Source organism: Helicoverpa zea, chromosome 31 (assembly GCF_022581195.2).
Source record: "Helicoverpa zea isolate HzStark_Cry1AcR chromosome 31, ilHelZeax1.1, whole genome shotgun sequence".
NCBI lineage: Eukaryota > Metazoa > Arthropoda > Insecta > Lepidoptera > Noctuidae > Helicoverpa > Helicoverpa zea.
The window spans coordinates 17,266,438-17,290,126 of NC_061482.1; the positions used below are offsets into that span (position 1 = coordinate 17,266,438).

The 23,689-nt window shown below is 37.8% G+C and overlaps 2 protein-coding genes across 2 annotated transcripts in view; one reads left to right on the top strand and one right to left on the bottom strand.

Annotated features, from left to right (window-relative positions):
- LOC124645095 (adenylate cyclase type 6-like) overlaps positions 1–23,689 on the top strand; it is a 329,505-nt gene that overhangs the window by 36,450 nt on the left and 269,366 nt on the right. The window lies entirely within an intron of this gene.
- Positions 20,741–22,333, bottom strand: LOC124645380 (the record flags this gene model as incomplete). Its single annotated transcript, XM_047185182.1, has 2 exons — positions 21,683–22,333; positions 20,741–21,382 (listed from the first exon to the last, which is right to left on the bottom strand). Coding segments are annotated over exons 1-2 (1,293 nt in total), but the record flags the coding sequence as incomplete, so codon positions are not given.

Consider the following 23,689-nt stretch of genomic DNA (forward strand, 5'->3'; position numbering starts at 1 on the left):
TTATTTAAATAATATGTTTTTATTTCTTGCTTTTCGGTTTCATGTCTTTGAAGAAAGAAATAAAGATTGCTGTTTGAGCTTGCATGCATCCCTAGTTCCTTCCATTTCCCTCTCCTAGTTCCTAAAACTGCCACTCACCAAGCGAGACGTGGCGCCACCGTCAATACAAAATAATTTCGCGCGCGAGTGCCAAAAACGCGAGGCCGGCCGCCATGATGCGCCGTAAAACTAATCAAAAACTATGTCTAAACTATGTAATTTCTGCAAGATAAGTGTCGAATACCCATTTTTATCTGATATATGATGACATGCTTAGAAAGAATGTTACTTGTGAGAAGACTGCAGATAGAAGAGCACGGGAGCAGATATTTCTTTGATCGGAGCTAAACTGCAATAAACTTTTCAAAATAATCAACAACCCCTGCAGGGAGTTACTGGGCGCCCATCAAACTATAATCAACCTGTGTAACAGTGATCTGTGTACTGTGTGAGTGGATCAAGCAGCAGCAACCGGCGGAATTTCGTAAGTACCTAGGTACTTAGTCTTATTTCCCATCGGTCCTGAGTGCAGCTTTCCATAAACCTCTCACAGAAAATCTGGTCTCTCGTCCAGACTTACAACCTGATGATCTGTAAGAACCTAATTTTCTATGGCTTACGGCTAACGAAGCGCCGTTCAAGTCACACCAATTGCTATGAAGACTTAGCTTACCCGCTACACTGCAGACTAAACAGTTGACCCGATGGATGGCAAAATCAATTCCGGTCAAATATCTGTTGAAATAAATATCGTTGTTATGTAGGACTTATCAAGAGCCCGATCAAACTGACACGGCCGACAAAAAAGTCTTCAGTGTATACTCTTAGAACAATAATTCAAACAAATTGTGTTTATAGTGCAGTAAAACAATGTATACCTAGTAAGTAAAATATTTGAGTGCACTTTAAGGAAAACTGCGCAGTATTGCTAGCAACATTCCTTTTTACATCAAATTACGTTTAGCCTTTGCCTGGCCTTTGTACTGCGAGCAATTTTTTGCACATTTACAAAGGAAATTCTTTTCATGCAGCTTTCTTGAGAGCAAAAGGCTTTGCAACGCTCTCTGCTTGTATATAATGATTTAATCACATTCCATTGCTTTTGTTTCGATGAAAATATTCGAATTGAGAACCTCTTCCTTTGGGATGTCGGTTAACAGTAAAATCGGGCTACAAATCAATATCCCTACTATATAATATTATAAATGCGAAAGTAACTTTGTCTGTCTGTCTGTTACGCTTTCACGTCTAAACTACTGAACTGATTTTAATAAAATTTGGCACAGAGATGGAATTGACCTTACGCGGGCAAACCCGCGGGCGGAATCTGGTAATGTAAATGATGAATAATACTTGGACTTAGGACTTTTATATACTTTGGACTTATTCATCATAAGCATTAAGTATGTGAATAAACATATACATATTGTTAAGGTAGAATTCCGTGCATCGCGATCGATCGCAGCCGCGTGCGGCCTACAGGTTATGGCACAGTATGGGACATGGCACATTATAGCGGCACCGCAACAGCACGGCTGCAGCGTCGCCTCGAATTTAGACTACGGCTAGCTGCCAGCGCGCTAACTACGCGTTGTCCGCAAGGTGCCAGCTCGCCGTCCGCGCGCCGGTTGCGAGGTGTAAGCTTGCTGTCACCGCAAACTCAATATTATTTTAGGTAGTTATGATTGAACACGACGCAATGACGTTGTTTCGCTACAGACTCGGAGTCGGCGCGTAATGAGCATGCCGTCGGCGCGTTGTACGCATAAGGTCCGCTCGCTTGCAGCACGCGCGCGGCGAGTCGAGTTGTGTGGAAGCGGCAAGCACGCTGACTGCTCGCCGTTGGCTTTTTCATATTGACATATTGTCGTGTTTAATTATAACTGTCTTAAAATAATATTGAGTTTGCGGTGACAGCAAGCTTACACCTCGGGCCGGCGCGCGAACGGCGCGCCGACGGCCAGCGGACAGCGCGTGGTTGGCGCGCTGGCAGCTAGCCGTAGTCTTAATTCGAGGCGACGCCGTGCTGGAGCCGTGCTGTTGCGGTGCTGCTATAATGTGCCACAAGCTTTAATGTGCCATGTCCGTAGTACAACTGTCGTCAATCGTTCGCGACAATAGTCACACTATGAAAATGTATGGCAACGCTGCCGGTGTTAGCGACAGACGCGCACCTTTACACCGAAACAATTGTCAACACGTACTCATCACACAAATATTGACCATACCGGGAATCGAACCCTGGACCTCTCTTCGGTAGTCCGGCATGGTGATCTTTGCGCCAACGAGCGTATTGCGGAAATTAAATAATAACAATAACCGAATCAATTGAATTCTCTTTTGTAGTGGTTTACGTTAAGTTACAACCTTTTTATCGCCCCACCTTTTAATCACCATATGTTATAGTCCAGGTTTCCTCAAGATGTTTTTCATAACCTTTTTATTAGCCATTGGTGTCTAAGATATAGTTAGAAAGTACATAAAAACTTAGAAAAGTTTCATTGGTACTTGCCTGACCTGGAATCGAACCCGCGCCCTCATACATGAGAGGTTGGTGCTTTACGCACTAGGCCACCACGACTTTTTTATGTAACTAGTGGTTTATTTGTTAAAATATCAATCTACGTATTACCAGGAGACCATAGCCTGATTTGTTATATTTTAACATAATCCCCGCTTAGAGGAAATATTGCTCAAAGTACTCAGAATTTTTAACTAACTTAGTTACATAAGCTTAATATAACATGCACGGAGTAGTATTTAAAATTTAATACTCTTCATAGGTATTGATCGTGTGCCTATCTCAAAATAATAAAGTTTTTGGACAAGCACTTGGTCACCTCTATTTATACTATACTAGCTATTTTCCAACGGTTTCACCGAACCCCGGGAACTCCTTCCCGGATAACCTTTCTTCTTCTTCAATTTAAGAGCCCAGCTCTTGTCGGTAAAGCTCCTTCCATTTACGCCTAGCTAGCGCCAACTCCTGAACTTCCTTATACGTCACAACATTTACCTTCTCTTTAATTTGCTTGATGTAGCTATATCTTGAACCCCTTCCCCTCTTTCCTTCGACTTTCCCTTCCACGATGTTTTTGATAACCTTTAACCTAGGTATATTTAGTCTAGTACAAAGTGAAATATTAAAAAAAAATCTGTTCTGTAGTTTTTCACCCCAGGGGGTACAAATTTTATCCAAACAAATAAATCACTTGCATTGTATACTTGCATTGTCTGCCTAGCTATTTCCTATCTATCTTAGTGCTGGCTTCTAATCTAAACAGATGCAGCTGAGCACTTACCTGTTAAGTACACATCGAGCGATTGCCTATCTGACCTCCTCAACCCAGTTACCCGGGCAACCCGATACCCCTTGGTAACATTGGTTGTCAAGGTTCTGTAAAACTATCACGGTGTAGGTATGTACTTCGATTATGTCTGTAAGTACTTATTGTAACGTTGGGTTTATGGTCTAATTAGCTTTGAAATATATGTAGGTACCTACCTAGGTACCTATGTACCTAGGTACTAGCTTCCGCCCGCTGCTTATTTTGAAAATAATCCTACGTTCGTTGTCAAGGTCAACTCTGTAAGAAATTTTATTAAAATCAGTTCAGTGGTTTGGACGTGAAAGAGTGACAGACAGACAGAGTTACTTTCGCAACTAAAACATCTTTGGCAGTCGTTACGGCTTGTCAGAAGCCAGTAAGTCTGACAATAGTCTTACTAAGGGTTGCCCGGGTAATTGGGTAGAGGAGGTCAGATAGGCAGTCGCTTCTTGTTTAAGCGGCTCCCAACATAGTTTGGAAAAGGCTATGCAGATGATTATGCCAATGACTTCGTCTGCCGAAATACGATAGTACCTGCCTGCGTTACCAAAGGTCCATGATATCATATTAAAGCTTCATTATACTGATAAGCTACTTTTAATAAAAAACCGGCCAAGGGCGAGTCGGACTCGCGCATGAGCAAAAGAAAATCACGTTTGTTGTATGGTAGCCCCCCAAAATATTTATTTTATTATAGTTTTCAGTATTTGTTGTTATAGCGGCAACTAAAATACATCATCTGCGAACATTTCAGCTCTCTAACTATCACGGTTTTTGAGATACAGCCTGGTGAGGTAGACGGACGGACGGACAGTCGAGCGAAAACAATAGGGTCACGTTTTACCCTTTGGTTACGGAACCCTAAAAAGGTTATTATTTAACGGTCACATAATAATATGAAATGCGTCTGTATGAAGCAGAGCATCTGCATCAACCGAGACGATATATGTTATTAAAATGAAGAGAAAACTTTAAACTCCTGTGGGATTAGCTCGGACCTCGACAACTTTATATTAAATAACACAATGAAAGTCTTTCATATAAAAATGTTATTATACCGCAAAGGCTTCAGCATAAATAGTCACTTTGTTAAATATGAGTTCTGATGAATAAAATATTTACTATCATAATTATGCGCAATAATAGGTAATGGTACCCAACGACGTTTTCGACCACGAACGGCTGTTCTGAGATTAGCCAGCTACGCAGAATATATTATGGTGCTTGGGTGTATCAATCAGCAATTTAGTTTCCAAAACCCAAAATGCGATTTCGGCCCGACCCGTGAATCGAACCCGAGACCTCATGCACAGCAGTCGCACTTGCTACCACTAGACTAATAATAATAATGGCGTCCACGGCCGATTTCGGCCACGGCGGCTGTTTAAGGAGATCAGCTAGCTGCGCAGGACATATAGTGCACGAGCATTTGCGCAGACACAGGTGCACTCCCTATTCTTTCATTCTCATAGCCCGACGGGACGGCAATCCGAGACGACCGGAGAGAGATCAGGCGCACATACATTTACGTGCTCTCCGATGCACGGGTGAATCAATCACCAACTTCCAGACTACGGGCTGCTTTGTGAAAGTGTAAAAAAACCCACAAAGCGATTTCGGTCCGACCCGAGAATCGAACCCGAGCCCTCGAGCACAGCAGCCGCGCTTGCGACCACTAGACCAACGAGGCAGTCATAACAAACATACTTACACAAAGACAATGCACTCGTCATCTTACACCCCACGTGAATAAAACCCTCAGGTATTCCAATTTAAGTATAAAATGAGAAAAATGCATTTGTTACTGTAAATTGTAAAGATTTCTACGTAAAATAAACGCTCGCCTGAGAAGCGCCAGAAAACACAATTCATATGAAATGTAAACTAATGAACCTGGGTTGTGTTACAACCATTTATTCTATTTTTGTCCCGACATTATTATTATTTAATCGTCTCAAGTGACGATCTAACTTTTTCAGACCTTATGGTAGTTCAACTTATTATTCAAATTACAATTGGTTCAGTATTTGCAATAGGTCTGGTTAACTAAACCAAAACCGTCCTACGGCCAGTTTCTTCATCAAAAGTTAAAGTTAAAGTTATGGCTAAAGTAATGTCTAAAGTAAAAGTAACGGTTAAATTCAATTTTTCTATTAGTTTTGCTGTCACTTTTGCCTTGAAAAAACGAATTTGACCGTTACTTTTACTTTAGCCATAACTTTAACTTTAACTTTTGATGAAGAAACTGGCTGTTAATATTATAAGAAAGTAACTGTCTGTCTGCCTGTCATGCTTTCACTCCAAAACACATGAATTTATAAGCATGAATGTCATGGACACGTAATAAAAGACACTGTTGGAATCTTAACTTACCGGGGCATTTCATCTGTATTTCTTTGTTACATTGCCGTGGGAACTTTCTTTTCTTTTTTAAAATATTTAAGAAGGCATTGTGAAATGTTATAAATAATGACTATATTTAATAATCCCCCGCCCCTATTTTTTTTTTCGCTTTATCCGAATCCCGAGCGGTATGATCCATAACGAAGCCTGGTCATCTAATTAAAGACACTCCATTTGCTCAGAGGAAGAAATAGTTAGGAGTAGGAAAAATAGGAGTTACCTTTCTACAACAACATTCTCTACACTATAATTAAACATTCCAATATGTATTAATATTTGGTTTATTTCATTTTACCTAAATAACATAACAGTATGACATCCCTGAACGAGCAAGCGGTCAGTTTTGTAGAAGTCGCTAAGGGGATTTTCTTCCATGATTAATTAAAATCTGTGTAAAATTGATCGATGTTCCATGTACAACTTATTGCCATAGTATTTTTCGTCTATTAACAGTTTTTATTTCATTGGATTTGCAATAGGCCAAACCAAAGCCGCCATAAGTTGCCCGATTAAAGAGTCATTTTTACTACCCTTGCAGTGTTTTTCAGAGCTTTTCTAATTTGGAAAGTCCTAATGACCGGTAAATTATGCTTGGCTTATAACGATATGAAATATTATAGTACTTGAATTCCCCTTTTTTAATAATACCTTTCTGAAGGGTCTTTCACTAAACAGTGGTGACCAGCCCCACACTATAACATTTTCGCCTCCTATGTTTGAGAACTTTCTTGGTGTACTTTGGTTACATCACATGTTTTGGAAGTGACTAAAATCAATTTTTTTTTGAATTCTTCAAATCGCTTCGTTTTATCAGATAAAAAAATCATTTTTCAATACTTGTTCAGAGCAACTTTCACCTTTGCTAGAAAACGCCAACTACAGTATGGACGTGCGGTGCTTTTCCAAAAGTAACATCTTCCGAAACACTTTGCACTACAGGTTTTCCCGACCCGGCTGTTATCTTAAAGTTCTGCAGACACAATTTTCGTCCTTTTAGCATTAAATGACTCCGAAAAAACAGTACCGAATAATATTAATGGTTCTCTATTTTCGTTATAACACCACCGTGAAGTTAATGCGGATAAGTTTTCCTTGACGTCGGTTTTCAGTTGTTCTCAAACCTTGACTTTTTTAGTGCATTAACAAGGCATCTTTAAAATAATTTTATAACCATGTTCTTATTACAGTTCAAGTGGTATGAATGAATCCGCATGATAAAACTTTATTCGAAAAAGCCTAAAACATTTTACTTACCAGAAACTAAAATGAAAAATGTTAATGAAGGGAACCTAAGTTATTACCTAATTTGAGTACTCATAAATATTTTATTCACTTAAAAAAAAGTATGGCGACTATTTCTATATCTTCCCTTTTTTTTCTTAACTAAACATTTACTGTCTTTAATTAGCTGACCAGCCAAGTATCCGCTACAAAAGTTAGTATTCAGTTCCCATAAAGCGTTTTATCAAAAGTATTAAAGACAGTAAATATTTTTTGTCCTTAATTTAAAGAACACAATGTAATATTTATTTTAATAATTATTATATTACATTTTATACCGTGCTTAAGCTCATGTCAGTACCATAACTATTTATTTCACTTCGAGTCGGGGGTGTCTTTAATTATGTGTGTATATGTGTATACAACATGTAACTTAATTAACGCACATCCTGAAATTAGTTTGTCGTTTCGTCAGAATCGTTTACTGAATAGATTTATATCATTTTTAATATAATTAAAACTACGGAAATTATTGTCATATTAACCCTGTACAGTCAAAACAAATTCAAATAGACCGTAACTCAAAGTAATAAGACTTCGTGTATTGTCGGCTTTTTCCGTAGTTTCGTTATGTTGTGTCGAGTCGAGCGGCGCGCGGCGCGATATTTGCGTGCGTAGTAGTATGACCAAAAAGTTCTCCAAGAATAAGGTATAACTAATTTAGTAAATAACAATGCATATACATGTTAAATTAAAAATTCAGTGTATGTATTATGATTATAACATAATATTCTAATTGGGGTATTTGAGAGTGTGCGTTAATTACGTTACATGTTGTATATAATACCTATTTAAATATCTAAGTATCAGATTGTCTTCCTTATTTCATTCATATTTTTTAAAAGGCGCTCTTTATTTTCTCCTCTAAAAACTTGCTGTGCCCGACATTGTCCACAATTGTTTCTCTTCAATTTTACTGACTGGCTGTGTATACATTATGGGATGCAATAAAGTTATTGAGTACTAGCCGTTTTCCCGCGGTTTCACCCGCGTCCCGTGGGAGCTACTGCCGGTACCGGGATAAAATATAGCCTATGTTACTCGCAGATAATATAGCTTTCTAATGATAAAAGAATATTTAAAATCGGTCCAGTAGTTTTTGAGTTTATCCATTACACATTTTTCAGATTGTCAGGCAGCTCAAGCGGTTCAACAACAACAACTAGCCCATTTGTAACCGCCGATTCTTCTTCTGTACCATATCCGTAAATTTAGTTTTTAATGCACTCATCGATATTTTATTTATTATGTATATATTATATAATTGAAAAAACCTATCCCTCCTCAAACCACCCAAAACATCACAAACCCCTCCACAATACCTCCCCAACCTAAAACCAGTCAGGAGAAAGGCGCAGACATACCATAAGTGTTACACTTTCTTCCCAATGTAAATATAAAAAAAAAAAATACCAAACAAACAAACAAAGTTTTCCTCTTTATAATATTAGTATAGAAGTATAGATTGAGTAATTATAATCTACCTGTAATAATACACCTACACCTGTAAGGTTCACAGATAGCTTATAGAGCCTAAGAAATGACACAGCTTCTTCTTATACTGCGAGAAGTTCTCTCGGGAAGCGGGTGGAACTGTGGATTTTCTAACTTTTTGAAGTTTAGGCGAGATATTATTTTAAGTTCACGCGAAGCTACCGCACGAGGCAAACCCTAGATCATTCAGGACTTGGCCGAAGGCAAACCTTAACCGATGCGAACGTAGCTGCCGGAGTCTGAGCTAAACGGTGTTAGTTTTCACTGATGGTCAAAAGTATATCATCAGTATATTATCAATAGGTTTGCCGCACATATAACGACAGAACGCGGCTATCAACAACCTCCTATTTTTATGTAGGAGTATGACTAAATCAATGTCAAAACTCAAAACCCAAAAACGTTTATTCAAATTAGGCTGATAAATCAGCTCCTTTTGAACGTCAAAAACAAAAACGAAGACGGCCTCCAAAACGCCCACTCTTCACCACTTCCTATGTGTTTTTGTTGGGAAGAAGAAGTGGCGCAACAAACTCCCCAGAAACTCCTGTCTAGAATACCTACTTCTCACTTTCTGAGGTTAGCCAGGCTGACAGAAAGAGGCTTAGTATATGTTTCTTGGCATACTGCCACCGCAATTTCAGCAAACTTTTTACCAAATGAAGTTTCAAGCACAGTTTAGGCAGTATTTTTAACTTTAATCGTGCCACTAAAGATCGCATTTCGGGAAAGAATTCAAAGTTAATGAATTGTTTTGTAGTCCCGAAGAAACTATGTTTAACACCCTGATTCAAAGACTAACAAAAGTTCCACCTATCTTTAAAATGCTTAATTACCTCTCAACTGGTTCAGCATCAAAATTGTCTCATTCATATAACAATGGCAAAGACGGGATAAAAGCTAATATTTAAAATGATAACAATTGGAAGTATGTAAAAAATAAGCATAGCACTTCAAATACCTTCATACATTAAACTCTACAAACACAACACCCCTTCGGTCATAGTTGGTTAAAAAGGCATGCTAAACAAATGCCAAAAAAATAATTACTGTAGTATACCTACCTACTTAAGTATAGTTTCCTTAAGCCATTCAGCTATATATGCAATGTCTAGTTTTATGGGTGCAATAAATCATAGCTAGTTAATAAGTAATATTAATAATCCTATGAAGCTATCGAACACTCATCACTTGCCATATAGGTATCTAAATAGGATTTGCTTAGTCAATACAATTGACATGTACCAAGTGGCCATTTAAAATCTATAAAACCATAATTCTTGTATTATAAATAGGAGCTTCGTCATATAAGACATCACTCATTATATTGACTGAATATCACGTTCTTTAAAAGTCGCTTGCATTTTTGATACTAATCTTAATTTCTATAAGAGCTCACACCAAACTAAAGTTTGTTTGGGCTCATAAATCAGAATGAAGATGAATGATAGTACGCACATTACAAATATCGGGCATTTAGCCGGTAGCAGACGGACTGAAAACTTTAATCAAGAATTCCTTTAAAAAAATAGCTTTCCAAGGGATCAACTGTCGGCCGACTCTGCCTACCCTTTCACTGTGATTTTTGATCTATATATTTTTTTTCATTACCTAAAAAGCGACTTTCCGTTAAATTTTGGCTGATTTCGGACGCTTATCCTGATTATAGACTATTATCCGAAGATGTGAGTTCTAAATATGAGTTACAAATTCTTTACCGAATAAAATAATTTAGTTTACATTATTTTTCACTCATATCATATACCTGTAACCAATTGCCGACGGCCGCGAAAACCTCAAACTTCCGATTCCTTTATTTGACGCTCTACTAACATACTTAAATAATGATGAGTTAAAATGGAAATAATTCAAAACAGTTTTACATAAAAAGTGCAATAATATGTAAATTTATGTAATTTTATGTACCTTATAATTATCGTAATAAAGTAAGTTATGTAGAAGTTGCAGATGCATCTGTATTGGATGTACACCGATTGCAGAGGTGAGGGCTAGTGGTGCACCGATCGCCTCTTTCTCAGTGGTGACCCATGTTGCTGTTTCACGCGTACGAAATAGGCGGGGTTGAGCACACAGGTACGTCTTGTCCGTGTGTGTGTGACGCAGCGGCGCAAGCGCGACGCAACAGTTTGGTGTCGCCGCGCCCCGCTGCGTTATCGCGCGTTCACCGCCGCTCGGGCCAGACGTCTGTGCCTCCGGCCTAACGCGAACTCGGTAATCCCGCGCGATATTCTCTCCCGTAGTTTTTTCTCTCCGTAGTTTAAGGTATGTACCGTCATAAATTTTTTTCTATTTTTTTTTTGGATTTTTTCTTACTTATTTTGTAATTTTCGGGTGCCGACGGAAACGGTGGTGACTTTAATGTTTTAGGCGTAACGTCGATTTGAATTTAAGATTCTGCGGTTTAGTTTGAGGCGAAGTTCACGGATACTCGTGCCTACTTTGTTTTCGGATCCTTTGAATTGAAAACAGGCGTTATAATCGATTCAGAGATAGAGTGTGAATTTAAAAATAAAATAGCGGTGGTTTGGTCAAAGTTGTTAGAACAATTCACGTGTTTCATGGATGTTTGTAAGTATGTTCTGGTTTTTAAGGAGTTTGCAGATTTTTCTGTTTTATAAAATATACGGAACAAAGACAAAATATAGTATAGCTCTATAAAGAGCTATATTGTCTCCTGAAAGAGATTAATCAACTTCAGAAATGAGTTAAAGACTTTTAACATTGATACTAAATTGTGAGAATTATCTGAAAACAGTTGAAATTTTCTTTTAGAATCATGAAAGTTTTATTCAAGCCTTATAATGTTTCAGTATCAATTAAAATATCATCTTAATCTATATTTGTATCCAAAATATCACAACAGAGTAAATAATTGACAGAAACCGCGAAAGGCTGTCAATCTTGAGTCAGTAGGCTCATCAGTCGGATAGTCAAACTTAACCAATGAATAGCGGTTAATTGCCAGTTAGGGCACTTAACTAGCAGATTGTTTGCACCCCAAGTTAACTGTGAGACCAACTGATTGAACTCACAATTACGTAGGAGATTGACGCGCAAAATTGATTAGATTTCATTAATTTTACTTTGGGACTGTATTTAATGGCGTCCATTTACGTGAAATGGGTTTAGTTCGGGTTCAACTTATTAATTTGTTTTGTTTTCGCATAGTAACGGGGATTTGTAACCTATCTGTTGCTTTTACGTGACTGTAGTTTGTCTTATTTGACGGGAGTTTTTGTACGGCGGGAATAGTTGTGTGAAACTTCTATGTTTTGATGGTAGCTTCCCGCGGACTTCAGGTGTTGGTTGCTGGTTACAACGGCTTCACTCGCGAGGGAAATACTTGCGGCACTCGGATAAAAAGTATCCAATATGTTATTCTGATGGCCTACATTTCTGAAAAGATTCATCAAAATTAAATGGGTAGTTTTGTGTGAAAGAGTTACAATCATTCTTTCGTCCGTATATATAAAATTTTGCGTTTATGACACGATTATTACTGAGTAGGATCTCTTGCGGTCAATTTAAAGACATTAGTGATCTCTGCCGCCGAGGTTTTAACTTAAACTCATAATTGATCACGTTTTAAAATAAATTGCCTGTTTGGTTTAAGGTTCTTTGTGACGTTATATTTAATTCTACAAACAGGCTGTGAAGAAAATACATGTTTTAACTGCAACTTAAGAGATTTCTTAAGAACTTTAACAGCTTTTAAACAATAATTTACTAGGATAACAGCAGCACCTGTTGTTTGTGATTTTATGATCTCCCGCAAAATACACTAGGTAGCAATCTTCTTTATATTCTAGCAACATTAACTGACATTTTATTTAATTCCCAATAAAAGCGACGCACACCCTTTTCCCACTCATTCTAAGTTACGGCCCATAAATGAAATACCGATACTTGTGGCAGCTGACTAATAACTGATCGTAAAACGGAACGCGAACTTGTTCGCAGATAAAACTTGCTATAACACTCTATTAGCACTTTATAGCGAATACTAGCGCCGTCTACTCAATTTGTATGTTTTATTGTGTGTTTCATATAACGGGTATAGTCTTATCTAGTTTATTAATGTAGCAAGTGTAGCGTCAAAGTTTTCGGCCGCGCGAGTCAATTTATCATAAGGCAACGCTTAGCGCGGTTGTCGTTCTTGCCCGTTCTTCTCCATATGAAGCTACTTTTGCAAACTAGAATCGGGTCGCAGATGTGTGACCGTGTTTGTCATAGCGAAGTCCTGTTTCGGAAGGCACAATATTTTTTAGGATCCCGGCTGTTATGTTATGCTTTCTTTAGTGGAAAGTTTACTAAATTCACAAGTATAGTGTTGAAGCTTTTTCGAATTCATTTGTTGGATCTGAGTTTTTGTTTTCTAATTCTATGAAGCTGAAGGGTTTCTTTGGATTTGAAAGATTATTTCAGTGTTAGAAAAGCTCTTATTGTAGTAACTAAGAGGCTACTTTTTATCCAGATGCGTTTTGTAATTCTCACGGAAGCTAATATGACATAATAACGTTACCTGATAACTGAATGTCGGTTATTTGATTAGCAGTATATTAACGTAGATATTATTACTTTGATTTATCAAATCAAAATAACAATGCTTACTCTTGAATAGAATCAAACTTTGAGATAATTCTGCTTACATAATATTATGTTTAGCGATATCTTAATAATGATTGAAACTTACATGATCGAAAGTTTAATTTAGAATTTAGTGAACATTTTGTGAATTCAGAACACAGAATGATTTATTACTACTTAACTTATATTTATTTCTTTAGTAAATAGACTGATAGTACAAATGAAAGTTAATGAAGTTAAAATTAATATTGATTTTGCTTAAAGTTAGAAGAAACTCAGTTTATAAGACACAAAAAATACGTTCGGGAACTGGAAGATAGTTTACTTCCTTAACTGAAATTGATGATAAACGTGAAAGAAACTATGAAATCTAAGTTTTCGGCATATCAGGAAAACAGTGAAATTATACCTTACCTTTTTAGTGGTTCCGTACCCAAAGGGAAAAACGGGACCCTATTGTTTTCGCTCCTCTGTCCGTCCGTCCGTCCGTCCGTCTGTCACCAGACTGTATCTTATGAACTGTGATAGTTAGAGAGTTGATATTTTCAGAGATGATGTATTTCTGTTGCCGCTATAACAACAAATACTGAAAACTAGAACAAAATAATTATTTTCGGGGGGCTCCTATACTATAGCAAATGTGATTTTTTTTGCTCATTTTTGCTCGATATCCATAAATATATATAGAATATTATATAGTTTGGATGGTACGGAACCTTTCGTTCGCGAGTCCGACGCGCACTTTTCCGGTTTTTTACTATGATACGAGCTTTCGTCAGCCGCTTAGCCCGCCTCCAGTCGGAACTTCTCCGCGCATCAGGATAAACAGTAGCCTGTAGCCTTTTAAATTATTGAAATCAATTAAATAAATAAGATTGGTCTAGTGATTATTAAGATTGAGAGAGCTGAAGAGTTTATTTTAATTGAATGAATACGCTATTGAAGCAAAACCTTACCTTTTCAGTTTGAAAATTTAGTATAAGTACTTAGATAAAACCCCCGGCTTTTGAAAATATTTCAAATATTAGGTAAGTGAACAAAGTCGCAGTATGTTAAAAGTATACTGATATAGTTATCGGCACGGATAATGAGCTCTCGGCGGAAGAGTGGGGATCGCTTTGCGCACTGTACACTTAAGGCAATACACCAATAAATCACTTTTTCGCAGGTAAAGGTCAGGGCTCAATATCCTTGCCGATATATTTATATTTTAAACTACCAATTTTGCTTCAAAATTAACTTATCCAATTACATAGAGAAATTAGCTTTTATAAAACATCTAGCCTATTGTAATGGGCCCGGCATTAACTTACAATCACCCTTCCCGCAGTCGAGATGAGACGTGACGTCACAGAAAGTTAAATTGCCATTATTTCGGGACTCCCGGATTATCCTTTCAGTTTTCCTTATAATAATTATAAAGTTAGCTAATGTTAATGGTCCCTGTTTTATTTAGGCCTTTGTTTTAGAATAGAGAAGGTTCTTTTTAATATTCAGTGATTTTTAGATAAGTTTCATTTAGGTCTAAAAAATGACCCGCATTGATTTCGCACAGGATTAAATTGTGTAATTCTTACTTTTGGTGAAAACTTCATGGAAATAAAAAAGTAACCATGGAGTTTCTTGCCCGTTCTTCTCCATAGGAAGCTACTTTTGGAATGGGCAACTAGAATCAACCTTATTTATAATTTTTGACATTCATAAGTGCCTGTAAATCTAAATGAAATAAATGATTTGACTTTGACTTTGAAATCCTTGCAGTAATTCTTACGATAAACAGGCGAGGAGACATGCAGTACTGCGATTCTATAAAATTCGAACAACAACTCGCATTTCACTTCACTTCTAAAAGTCATTTCATACTTTAGGGGAGGTAGGGGAGGGATGGGCACTTTTTCACTATTTATTACATAAAAAATCAGATTTTATAGATAATCAACTTTTATTGCCATTTCTTATGTTTGGCTAGATATAATCCAAGAGCTTTCCTAAAAATTACAATCAGTTTCAACATTACGAGATATTTAAACGGCTTTATTTAGCTCACCCCGTTTGTTTTATTATTTATTCTTGGGTCAAATTTAGTCATTCAAATTTCACCCTCACACACACGCACACACACACACACACACGCATACACACATGCACACTTACACACACACAATTTCTTATTTTTGTATTGCCGATTATGTATGTTAAATTATATAGTTTAATCTAAGCACACGCGAGCACGTTATCAGCAAATCATGTTTGTGCGAGGACCCTGGTACCCATAACACAAGTTAAATCTTACTTTGGGTACCAGAGTCAACAAATCTAAAAAAAAAAATGTAACCTATTATGTCAATTGTTCTGTGGTATCCTGCAGTATGTATTTCTATGGCAATAAATTAATATTATTAATATTATATATTATATTATAATATGGGTATCAAATGAAAGGGCTACACAAGTAGAATACTGTCAGCAACCCCAGCGGGGCCCAACAGGGCCAAGGCCTGCCTGGGCTGCGGGATTGTTCGAAAGAGTTACCGTGGCCCTGGTACATAAAAGGCCTACGACGAAACATAACTGTTTTTAGTTAGTAAGAGTCTGGCATTCCCTTACCGCTGCTGACCCAGGGAGGGGTCACTAGATGATTATTGGCGACGCGTCGTTAAAAAAAAATAGACTTTTTTCTTAATTAGATTGTAATAAATTATCAGGTAAGAGACCGTGTAATAATGATGCACTAAATGAATTAGATAGAATGAGGAATATTCGGTAGGCATTTTCATTAAATACTAAAAACTAGAAAATAAAAAATCGGTAAAAAAACTTTTAAGTTAAACGGTTTTATCTTATGTGCACTATTAATCTATTGTTTATTTACTAATCTATAAATTAAACTGAAATCCAAGTCTAAATATGTAGATTCTAAAAATACCGGTAACTTATATCGAAAATGTATACAGAGGGAGAAATGGGCATCTAGACTTGCGGGTGGTTTGGGCATGCCCAACGCCTATTATGTTCAGTTGAGGATTTTTAACTATTGTCAATTACAGAAAGATGCAGTTAAAATTCAAAAAAAATGATTTGCGACGGGAAATTCCTAAAGATTTAATATAACGAGCAATACAAGAGGTATCAAAAGGTTCAACAATAAAAATAGCAGCTGATAAATATGGAGTCCCTAGATCAAGTTGGCAACAGTACCTGAAACAAGATTCTATAAAGGATTTTTCGCGCAGATTTATAACCTCACAAATTTTCACTGACGAAGAAGAACAAGAATTTACAAATTATACATCACATTATACACACACATCACACTTTTGACTTAGTTTATAAAAAAAAAATCGGTAAAAAAACTTTTAAGTTAAACGGTTTTATCTTATGTGCACTAAAAACTAGAAAATAAAAAATAGTTACTTACCTGTCAACCTACGTAGGTGGTCCCGGTCATATTAGACTAAAATAAAAACGTGGGGCCCATTAACTATTGCTGTAGTACTCTCTTCTAGAGGTATAATAGGTGTGGATTGCATCGACTTACTATAATCGTAACTGGAGATTTTGACAAGCAATAATTAATTATAGAAAATACACATACCTTTCATTAGTTTTCTCTTTATAACGATCCGAAACCGCAACAAAATATTTACTTTTACGAGTGTTTGTTCTTGACAACTCACAGAAATGACAGATAGTCTATGGATGAACACCGTTACCAGTCGGTAACGTAAACTACCCAATAAAAAAAAAACTAAACTATGATCAAATCAGAATAAAAGGGGGGTGCTCATGTCTCCCAACTGCCCATCTCTCCCCTACCTCCCCTATAGATAGACAGATTTTGACAGATCTGTCAAAATCTCGAATTTAATTTAGTTCAACTCGTCAACACGCTCGAAAGAGTAGCGCTAGTCTAGTTTGACAATGTCAATCATGAAACATTAAGGTAGAATTCCGTGGGTCGCGATTGTCGCACCCGCGCGCGACAATAGTCAACCTATGAAAATGTATGGCACAGCTGCCGAGGGCCGCGACAGTCGCGCGCGGCCGACGAATTTCGTGAGCCGCTCGCGGCCGTACGCTTCTCAACATGGTCTAGCGCTTAATAACATCTATAGAATTTTAGTAAAACCAGAATTAAATTGTTTTTTATTTAGTCGGCAAAACTTCCTTTTGTTTTCATTACAATACAAATGCTTTTAAATCAGTATATGGTAGTATCCTTCTTCATTTCTACTTTTTAAAGATAGGGTCGATTGGTAATCTTTTTTCATAATACAGCCACAGCAGCACGTCATCCTTCTCTTCTTCAAGGATATCAATTAGCACTTCGACTAGAAGGAACGGACGAACAAAATCTACTAATTTCAAGACAATGCCGCGAGCGGCTTACGAAATACGTCGGCTGTCACGGGCCTCGGCAACGGTGCCATACATTTTCATAGGTTGACTATTGTCGCGTCCACGGAATTCTACCTTTAGAACGAATGCGAAGTGAGAGTGATGTCGAAGTGAAATGTGAGATTTTATAGAATCGACGTACAGATGCGGTAGGACGTTATTTTATAAGATGTAGTTTCATTTGTAGTTAGTATAAGATGTTTTCCATGCATTGTTTTCAGTCGACGCGACCTATGTCGCGTATCAAACGCTTGCCGCGATCGGTCCGTAGATGGATGCCCATCGGGTTTTAGTAACGTTAACCTTAGGTACACCTTTTCAAGATATATCTTTTATATTAGTTTGCCATTAGCCATGACAGGGATACAAATTATATTAGAATAACGCGTTATTATATGCAAGGACACTGCTGCATATCGGAGCAACGGTACCGCAGCGACGGCAAATGTTTGCTTACAATATGATTTAGAGAATAACACTGATAGTCGGTGAGACTATGAGCCGACCCTAACATAGGGAAAAGGCTAGGCAGATGATGATGGTTTATTCTGGTAGGTAGGTATCGAAATTTGCATAATTTGAAGTGTAAGCTGGTCTATAAAGTTGAATATTTTGTTATTTTATATCTGATCGTTGTTATGTGCGGTGCGTACTACCATTCATCTTCCTACTAATTTATGAGCCCGTACAAACTGTTGGCTGACTAAAAGTTTGCTGTGTGCTCTAAGCTTACTAATTTTTGGGATGTACATATTAGTTTGCCCAACACTTCGCTACACCAGGGATATAAGTTATGTGAGCATAACGCGTTATTGCATGCAAGGACACGACTGCATCGGTGCAACGGTACCGCAGCGACGGTAAATGTTTGCTTACGATATGAATTTACTTAAAAATGCTTCGTGGGGTAGGAAAACACTGGTGCTGGGTGATACTAGAAGCAGACTCCAACGCAGAGAAAAGGATTGGCAGATGATAATACTTTCGATATTTTTATGCCTCATTTGACGTTTGGGAATATCTAAGTGATAACGCCATTGTTTGTTCTTTTTATTTAAACGCACTAATCTCAGCAATCACATACGATACATAAAATAGATAAATAAATCGTTTAATTTTGCTTAATTCTAAAAAAGTGCTGTTGCATGATTTGCCTGAACTTAGTAAAAACCTGTATCTCAGGCGTAAAAAGTGCTTAATATAATATTTATAGCGAATCAACAATAAATTGCTATAGTACTTAACTAAAAACTAGGTCATTGTGACAAATATAGTGTATAGGTACATATTTTTTACATTACGCTAGGTAATTTCGATTTACTACAATCGGCAATTCTCTGGTCTGGTCAAAAGACAATCTTTGCAGAAAAAATATAAAAAAAAAATGAAAAAAATGTCAGTGGTGGATAGTCCATTTATCGAAAAAGCCACCGGCGGTAACCAATTTCTAAAATAGGTTTACTCGAATTATAAAAAAGGCTGTAATCAAGTACTCATCAATTGTAACAAATGACTACAAATTAACACTTCTGCACAAAAACGAATCAATAATTAACATTTAAACTCACACAAACAAATCATGAACAAAACACCAACAGCACATTGACCGATGTATTTAATCGTATCAGTACACACAGCACTGTTATCTCAAGACAATAGATTCCCTCGGGACAGCTTAAGTAGTGTCGATTGCTACCTCCCCAATGGAGAACTAAATAACTAGCGGAGGTGCCATTACGGAAAATCGCCTAAGAAAGAAGCGCCAAAATGTGAGTGAGCGGGGGACAAGGAACTCAAACTGCAAAACGTTTAATTTCAAATTAAGCTGATAAATCAGCACTTTTCGAACGTCAAAAACAAAAGACAACCTCGAAAATGCCCACCCTTCACCACTTCCTATATGTTTTTGCTGGTAAGAAGAAGTGGCGCAACAAACTCCCCAGCAACAGATATGACTGTCTATTAGGGTGGAAGAACGTCTTCGCCATTATACGCCTTCTTTGGACCTGACCATTTTTTAGGGTTCCGTAGCCAAAATGGCAAAAACGGAACCCTTATAGTTTCGTCATGTCCGTCTGTCCGTCTGTCCGTCTGTCCGTCTGTCACAGCCGATTTACTCGGAAACTATAAGTACTACAGTGATGAAATTTGATGGGAATATGTGTTGTATGAACCGCTACAAAAATATGACACTAAATAGTAAAAAAAAGAATTGGGGGTGGGGCCCCCCATACATGTAACTGAGGGATGAAATTTTTTTTTTCGATGTACATACCCGTGTGGGGTATCAATGGAAAGGTCTTTTAAAATGATATAAAGTTTTCTAAAAAACATTTTTCCTAAAGTGAACGGTTTTTGAGATATCAGCTCTCAAAGTCGTAAAAAGTATGTCCCCCCCCTCTATTTTTATAACTACGGGGTATAAAATTCTAAAAAAAATAGAGGTGATGCATGCTAATTAACTCTTTCAACGATTTTTGGTTTGATCAAAGTATCTCTTATAGTTTTTGAGATAGGTTGATTTAACTGTAATTTACGGAACCCTTCGTGCACGAGTCCGACTCGCACTTGGCCGGTTTTTGTTATACCAAAACTGGTTGATAGATGTCTCAAAGTACTCAAACGCCTCGTTAGTTCACTTGTAATTGATCGTTTTGGTAATTTACAATGTAAAGACGGAAAACTGGAATAAGCTGACCGTTCAATTTGTAGCAAGATCAAATTAAGCAAGTCCAAGACAGACTGGATGTGTAGCCGTGTGTACGAATTTGGACTAGAAGAAAGCGCGTGACCTACGAGCATTATGGCATCTCCGTTCATGTTTCCTTGCTCCGTGCCCCCCTTCCTCTCTTCGCCTGATAAAAGCCTAAAAGCCTACGGTATCACGGAGTAAGTGACGAGGGTGATACGCTGATGGACAGGGCCACCGTTTTATATGTGTGTAATTCGTGTTAAATACGGTGTGTGTGTATTGATTTCTGACACTTACGCGAATATTAGACATTTAAATAAAACTACTTTTACGGATTTTATCGCGTTATATTAATATTATTTAATCCCGACGTTTCGGATCCTTTACAGCATCCATGGTCACGGGCAGACTAAGGTGTTGGTCGTCTTGATATATTAGTTACAAACAGCTACCCTACATTTTGTTGATTATTATTGACAATCCGATTCACGCAAAACGAGCTCACTGTATCCATAGGTCGAGCAGTTGTAGGCTTGGATTTTGATTTAATAGTTTCTATGATGGGATTCCAAGCAGGTGGTATGCACCAGCCATCTTCTCTATTGAAATTTGGATGTTTTTTAATTTCAATAGCCTCGCGAATCATCCTAGGTAGGAATCGGTTTTCTCTTGCAAGGACTTGTGGTTTATCAAATCTGATGTAATGCTGGGCCTTGTCTAGTGTGTGTTCACAAACTGCTGACTGTCTGGAACGGCGGTGTTTGACATCGGCGATGTGTTCTTTTACGCGGGTCCCTATGCTTCTTTTAGTTTGGCCTATGTAAGAGAGACCACAATCACATTCAAGCTTGTATACACCCGCATCTTGTAGAGGTATGTGACACTTGACAGGTGGTAAGAATTGACTGATCTTCTTCAGCGGCTTGAAGTAGGTTTTGATTGAAGCTCGCTTCAAGATGTAGCCAATCTTGTCTGTGACTCCTCTTATGTATGGAAGAACAGCAGGTAGACGCTCAACTGTGGCTGGTTTCACGCGGGTTCTGCGACGAGGGCGCGGTACTCGGAGCTTGTTGTCGTGCAGTACTTGCTTGACATGTTGAAGCTCAGCACCCAGGTGTTGTTCATCGCAGATCCCACGTGCTCTCTGAAACAATGATTTACCAACGGTAGATAACTGTGTTGGGTGGTGGTGGGACTCACCATGAAGGTATTTGTCTGTATGGGTTTTCTTCCGATACACAGTGTGACTCAAGGTGTTATTAGGGTTACGGATAACCAAAACATCTAAGAAAGCTAAGGAGTTGTTTGCCTCTGACTCCATAGTGAATTGAATTTTGGGGTTTATGGAGTTAAGATGATTTAAAAATGCTGTGACTTTGTCAGATGGTAGTATTGTGAAAGTATCATCTACGTACCGCTTGTAGAATTTGGGTGTTACGGGTGCAGATTGCAGGGCTCGCTCCTCAAAATCCTCCATGAAGATATCAGCAACAATGGGAGATACTGGGGAGCCCATTGCTACACCATCCACTTGCGTGTAGAAGTGATTATTCCACAGTAAATAGCCAGATGTTAGGCAATGTTTTAACAGTTCAGCATATTCAGTAGGCATGTTATTCTCTGCTAGTTTCTTAGACACAATCTTGATGCAGTCTTCAACAGGTAAGCATGTAAACAATGACTGAACATCAAAACTGACCATAGTTTCATTGTCAGCTAGTTGTAGGTATTTTATTTCACTGACAAAATGGTACGAGTCCTTTACATATGCTGCTGTGTTTCCTCTCAATGGTGAAAGTACTTTAGCCAGATGTTGAGCCAATCTGTAGGTTGGTGAGTCGATTTGGCTGACTATTGGTCGTAGCGGAGCATTAGGTTTGTGTATCTTCGGTAGCCCATACAGCTTTGGTGGTTTTGCGCAGCTAGGAACTAGGTATTTTACGTCTAGATTCAATGTTTCGGAGTACTTTTTTATCAAATCACTAGTTGATTTCAATGTTTTTGTTGTGGGGTCGGTCTTCACTTGTTTATATGTACTTTCATCCGATAAAAGGTCTTGTATTTTATCATTGTAATCTGACGTATCCATCACCACCGTAGCATTACCTTTATCTGCACGTAGAATTGTTAATTCAGGCCTGTCGCGAAGGTTTTTTAACGCTAGATATTGATTTTTATTTAGATTCGGTTTGGGCAGTATGTTGCGACGTAACACAGACGAAATGTCCTGACGTATCGCCTCCGAATCATGTTTATTGATTTTATTTTTAAACAGGCAGTCTTCCACGTTGCATATAATGCTTTCTACCGGTATTTTTCGAGGTGTTACAGCAAAATTTAGGCCTTTCGATAACACTTGAACCGTATTTTCATCCAAGACATTTTTTGATAGATTGACAACTGCGCGTGATTGGCTCGCAGGTAACGGGCGCGTTCCGTTTTCTCTTCGTGTGTTATTTTGGACATTTGATTTAGACGTTAGTTTTTCAAATTTGATTATTTGTCTGTTTTTGCATTCATTATATTTAGATTTTTCGCGCTCATCTAGTATTTTCATGCAATTATTAAAATCAAATGTAGTTAAATCTATCTGTAATTCATGGGATGACGCCTCAATGTCTTGATTAACGCGGTGCAAATCGGATCGTGTATTTTGTATTAACTGCTGTATATAGTAACTTTTTGCTTGCCTGGTTTAAGATCTTAGCGCTTCCTCGTATGTCCTTCCTTGGTGAAATTATGGCACACGTAGGAATGATGCTGTTGTCTCTGCATCTCTTCAAGAAATTCAAGGATGTTATGAATCTTGCGCGCTTCGTCTTGAGATCTTCCAACCGGCGTATTTTATTTGCAATTGGCAGTCCGTACTGGTTAACATATTGATTTCTGACACTTACGCGAATATTAGACATTTAAATAAAACTACTTTTACGGATTTTATCGCGTTATATTAATATTATTTAATCCCGACGTTTCGGATCCTTTACAGCATCCATGGTCACGGGCAGACTAAGGTGTTGGTCGTCTTGATATATTAGTTACAAACAGCTACCCTACATTTTGTTGATTATTATTGACAATCCGATTCACGCAAAACGAGCTCACTGTATCCATAGGTCGAGCAGTTGTAGGCTTGGATTTTGATTTAATAGTTTCTATGATGGGATTCCAAGCAGGTGGTATGCACCAGCCATCTTCTCTATTGAAATTTGGATGTTTTTTAATTTCAATAGCCTCGCGAATCATCCTAGGTAGGAATCGGTTTTCTCTTGCAAGGACTTGTGGTTTATCAAATCTGATGTAATGCTGGGCCTTGTCTAGTGTGCGTTCACAAACTGCTGACTGTCTTGAAGCGAGCTTCAATCAAAACCTACTTCAAGCCGCTGAAGAAGATCAGTCAATTCTTACCACCTGTCAAGTGTCACATACCTCTACAAGATGCGGG